Source organism: Gymnoscopelus braueri (assembly GCF_963280865.1).
Source record: "Gymnoscopelus braueri genome assembly, chromosome: 2".
NCBI lineage: Eukaryota > Metazoa > Chordata > Actinopteri > Myctophiformes > Myctophidae > Gymnoscopelus > Gymnoscopelus braueri.
This window is the reverse complement of record NC_137604.1, coordinates 25875915-25881364: the sequence shown is the minus strand read 5'-3', so window position 1 is coordinate 25881364 and position 5450 is coordinate 25875915. Positions and strand designations below refer to the sequence as shown.

The 5450-nt window shown below is 43.4% G+C and overlaps 1 protein-coding gene across 1 annotated transcript; it reads left to right on the top strand.

The window, feature by feature from the left end:
• Window positions 1-590: 590 nt before the first annotated feature.
• On the top strand, window positions 591-4016 carry LOC308094843 (protein O-mannose kinase-like; the record flags this gene model as incomplete). The annotated part of the gene is made up of 2 exons (XM_080441669.1): window positions 591-648; window positions 3154-4016. The coding sequence occupies 2 exons, from the start codon at window positions 591-593 to the stop codon at window positions 4014-4016; spliced, it is 921 nt and encodes a 306-aa protein (XP_080297795.1).
• Window positions 4017-5450: the final 1434 nt, after the last annotated feature.

Below are 5450 nucleotides of genomic sequence, written 5' to 3'. Positions count from 1 at the left end.
TTGAGTGTATATCCTTTACAAATGCTAGACTAATTACTGGCCCACTTGTTTTGTACTTAGTTTAGTCCTAATTTAAAATCCCACATCATTAAGAGAGAGAGAGATTCACTCTGGAGAAGTTTACTTCGCAAGGTGTCTATTTGGGCCCTGGTGTAGCCATAGCAACTGGCAGAGGCAGATCCTGGAGGAGTACAGAAAAGGATTCATGATTCATTACCAAACTACTGTGTGAGAATCCAAACATATATGGCGAGGAACAGCTAAGTGGGGGAATGTGAAGTAGAGCCATGTGACAGGGAAGAAATTGAAATACCATGCACGTACTTACCTAATATAGATTCCAAATCATTTATAGATCCAGCTTCATAATTACATTTTACTATTATTCTGTTTTGTCATAATGTATGTGCCATGTTGAGTTTTCCTTATTTTTCAGTCTCATGTACTGTACAACAGACAGTAAAATAGTGATAAATAGTAATGTGTAATGCTGCTAGACACAATGATAGATCGCTAGGGAGTTAGGGAGTGCTCTTGTATCAATTTATTAAATGGATTTCCGGCAAAATTCGAACACACTGAAAAACATCATGGTTGATATGAAGGATGACATGTCCAAACCAATTCTCTCACATGTGAATGTGAACTGTGAGAGTCACAGCAAAGTTCCTGATATAGAGTAGGCTACTCGCTTATGTGAACATCCAAATACACGTAACTTAAAATGAGAAAGTCAATCATAATTCATAACTGGTGAAAAGGGCACTTATGGGGAGCAGAATGGAATGCAGGAGTAGAGGAACTTTACTGTACTGTCTATGGTAAGCTGTTTTAATATGTAATCGAACAACACTCCTATCTGTTATTATATTTTAGATATCCATCACATTTCTCTTAATCTCTCAAGAATCTGTCAGCACCACTGCCCTAAACATAGTGTTGTTGTTAGTAGGAATAAACACAGGCTCGGGAGGAAATGGACTATGAAAGGGGAGGTGCCAAACTGACTTCCTGTTTCTACACAAAAAAAGGAGGTGGTGCCCCCAGAGGCAAAAACAAAGGGGAACAGATTGCATTTCTCTTAGTCAAAAATGTATTTCAAGATTACAACTTAATTTCTTTAAATCCATAAAAAGAATAAGTGGCCATTTTACAATTCTATAATTTCATTCTTCCTAGTCAAAATGAGCATTTCAGATATTCGCTTTGACATTCTTCCTATCCAATCCTTCTTCCAAGGATAAATGCTGTCACTTTTACCATTCATGTGTATCAGGCTTTCAATTTCAGATAAATAGCCGATAGCCGATAGCCGATCTACAAGCCGATCTACAAGCTCACAACGCGTCGCGATGCGACGCGTTGTGAGCTTGTAGATCGGCTATTTTCAAATAGCCTTGGTATAAAATATGGCTAAAGTGGTTAATGTATGTTTTATTATGTAATCATTTATATCTGAAAAGTAACTAGTAACTAAAGTTTTCAAATAATTGTAGTGGAGTAAAAGTACAATATTTGCCTCTGAGATGTAGTGGAGTAGAAGTAAAAGTATAGACAATTGGAAATACTCCAGGAAAGTAAAAGTACCTCAAAATTGTACTTAAGTACAGTACTTGAGTAAATATACTTAGTTACTTTACACCACTGCAAGCAATCAGTGGTACTGACATTGATCTGAAGAGGAATCTAAATACTTAGAAGAAGAACCTGATGTTGACAGCCACCACACATCACGTGTGTGGTGTCTGTTACTAATGTTACCTGTTCATCCACGTCAGCAGCACCACCACAGGTTTGTGCTCGAGTGCTTCATCATCCCATAGCTCTCCGGGCTCTAAATTATCTGCTGCCTGTAATGCTTAAATAAATCAACATTAATGTAACCATAGCTTTCTTACTTACTGAACAGTGGGCTATAATTAGAACATGAATCACCGTAGTTTGACGTTAGTCTTAATCACTTGAATCTAATACTGTCACACACACCTGTGCATCATTCTTGTTGCTGGACCCCAGTTCTGCCAAGTTGAGGTGATGTTCTGTCCAAATCTGCTGTGTGGCTTAAGAACAACTTGAACAAAAGCCAAGATTCCACATATACTGCTGTGGAAAACTGCCCAGGCAAACAGAAAGGTAGTCCAGTAGTCCTGCTGGGATGTTCTGACAGGGTAGAGAAGGAGTTGCTAGAAATCACAGCATGCTGCTGGCTTCCAGCCGCGCCACTACACAGACATTCTGACCGCCACAGTGTTGCTTTTTGTTTAAATCTCTTTGTTTTTCTCTCAGCCCATTTTCTGCTTTATTTGACAGCGAGACTGACAGGTGGCACTCTGAAAGTACTATAATAATTGTAAGCAAAAGTAATCAAAACCATGTTCGCTGATCATCATCGTCATCAAATCTCCGGGGTCAAGTGACTACTGTTTTGGGTTTTTTTTTTAAGGTACAATCAAAACAAATCAAAAATATAACACAAAATAATCTATATAAATCACAAGAATTTACATTTAAAAATGGGTTGGAAACCAATGAAACCATGCAATCTTTGACATTCCCTGCTAAAAGTAGTGAACATTATCAAAATCAATCTTGACGGCAACAAGCCTTCAATTCTGGTGCTACTTGAGTGCAGCCTTTGATACTCTGCAGTATCAAACTCTTTTAATCATTCATTGTGTCTTTACTGTGAGGTTACTCTTCTGTACCTACTGTACTTGTAACAGTCACAGATACAGGGCATAGAAGTTCTGTATCTGTGATTGTTACTGCTGTGCGGTCTTTGGCGCCTGAATTTCCCCTGGAGTATCCATCTATCTGTCTGTCTGTCTATCCATCCATCCATCCATCCATCCCATTGGCTTCACGGATAGGCCGAGCTTTGCGTCCCGTTTGTGCCCCTGCACAATAAAACTCCATTATTTTACAGGTTAATGCACAAGCGTTTTTTTTGGGCACAGAGGTCTCTACAGCTCTTTAGTAAACAGAATACAGTACATTTTCAGGTAGGTGACAAAATTGCCTGTATTCCGAAGTTTTCCTCCTCTAAAATGGCGCCCGAGATACAAATGCCTCAGAGCCGAAGGAGGCGTCTACCTTTATATGTCTATGGTCTGACGGCTCTGCTGTTCGTCAACGCATTGACGAACGCAACAGACGAGGGCTGCCCTCCCAGACACTTCAAAGTGGGCAACATGACAAACTGCTCTCCCTGGCTGCAGTGTCCGCACATCAACGCGGAGGTGCGCAGCTTGAAACTGATCGGCTCGGGAGTTGTGAAGCGGGTGTTCCTGTCAGAGTGGAGAGGTCAGAAGGTGGCGTTGTCCAAAATGACCTCTCAGAAGTTCTTGTGGAGCTTCCACAATGGTGCTGCCATGCTGCAGGCCCTGCAGGGCCCCCTGGTGGTGCAGCTGGTGGGCCTGTGCCTGGAGGAGCACATGATGGTCACCGAGTACCACCCACTGGGCTCCATGGACAAGCTGGACACCGTGCTGGCCCAGGAGAGACACCGGCAGCACGACACCTGGCAGGTACGCCTGAGGTTGGCCGCGGACCACGTGTCCGTCCTCGGCTACCTTCACGACAGCCCTGCGGGCCGCCGCGTCATGTGCGACTCCATCACGCCTGAGAAGGCCCTCTCCCAGTTCCTGCTGACCAGCGACTTCCGCTTGGTGGTCAACGACCTGGACGGCCTGCCGGAGGTGACCGCCTCCAGGGGCGCCAAATGCTGCACCAAGGAGATGATCGGGGACTCGTTGGCGCCGGAGATGCTCTGGCCGTTCGAGGGCCTGGCCTTCGACGACAAGCTCATGCCCGCCTACGACGAGAAGACGGACGTCTGGAAGATCCCGGGGGTGACGCGCCGCCTGATGGGGAGCGTGGCCGGGGGCGACACGGTCCTCTCCCGCCTGTCCCAGGTCCACGCGGAGTGTAAGAGGACGGACCCTGCCCTGCGGCCCTCCGCCCGGGAGGTGCTGCGGGTCTACAGGCTGGTCTTCGACGACATGGTGCACCTTTAGGAGGTGCTCTTAAAAATAAGAGCACCTCAGTCTCTTTTAAACAGAAAGTAATACAGAGGACAGGAGCCTATCCTATGTCTGACAGCGCCGCGCCACCGTTTTCCGCCACGGCGCCACCTAGAGCCTGCAAGATCTAGGGCCCCCCTAGTGGCGCCCTAGGCAACTCGTAGGCAAACCGAAGAAGAGGTACACCTAGAAATCACGTGATCACAACAAAATGAAGCTGGTTTCGTGTAGTGTTATAGAATTTATAAAAGTCAATTTTCTCAGCTTGTTCTGTACTGTATTCTGTTGTTTTGGGTGAAAACAAGCCACATTCAACTGGCCATAACTATGGAGTGGTTTATTCTACGAGACCCCCCCGTGGGTATAATGAGGCGATCGGCGTGAGGAGGGCGATCACAGAAAATATTCCATGATTATTCAAAGGTTAGTAAAAAACGGTCGTTTTCGCTGGCAGTGGCGTGTCACTTTTTTTGAAAAACTCTGGCAGTTAAATAGTTAAATACATAAATTAAGCATGTTGGTCTGTGAGGTATTGTTTTAACTGGTTTACCTCGTCTTTTTGTCCCTTTCTTTCTTTTCCTTCAAACACTATATGAGCTTACATATGGGGAACTATAATGACCGTTATAAGTCATTTGTACAGGGTATCCCTAGGCAGTTGTCATCAGGAGGGACAGCATCTCTTTCCACAGCTATGCCGATGATGTGTGGCCATGTCTCCTTATGACACTAAGCCTATTGACGCACTTATTTTAGATAATACTAAAGGCCTGGATCTCACATAATTGTTTAAAGCTCAACCAGGATAAAACAGAAGAATTCATCATTGTTTCAAAGGTTCAGAGAGAAAAACCGAGCCCAAACTACAGTAAATAATCAACCAACCAAATCAATTCAACCCAGGCTACAGTAAGAAGAAGCAAGAAATGTTTTGAATCTTTTTTTTAATTTCAAGGCTCATGTGCAGGGTTTCATAAAAACAACTTTTTATCAATTGAAGAACATGTCCAAAGTGAGGCCATTTCTCTTTGTGAGCTACAGAATGATGCACACTCCATAACAAGCAGGCTGGACTATTCTAACACTCTCCTTTCTTTTTTACTGAAAACTACAATAAATCAGCTACAGTACAATTGATTCAAAATGCTGCTCCATGATTGATGACTGTCTAAAACCAAAAGGAGAGCACACATATTTTGTATTTTGTATTTATTAGAAAATTACTGTATTAGTTTACAAGGCACTACATGGCCTTGCATCAGCTAACTCCTCTCAAAATGCTTTTGGTGTATTTACCAAGAAAGCCCCTCTTTTAGCTCTTCCTCAAAGCAGAATAAATAAAAAAAACATTTGGTGAAGCTGCTTTCAGCCATTATGGTCTGGTGGAACAGCCTTCCAGAGGATGTGAGAGATAAAAAATAATATTGA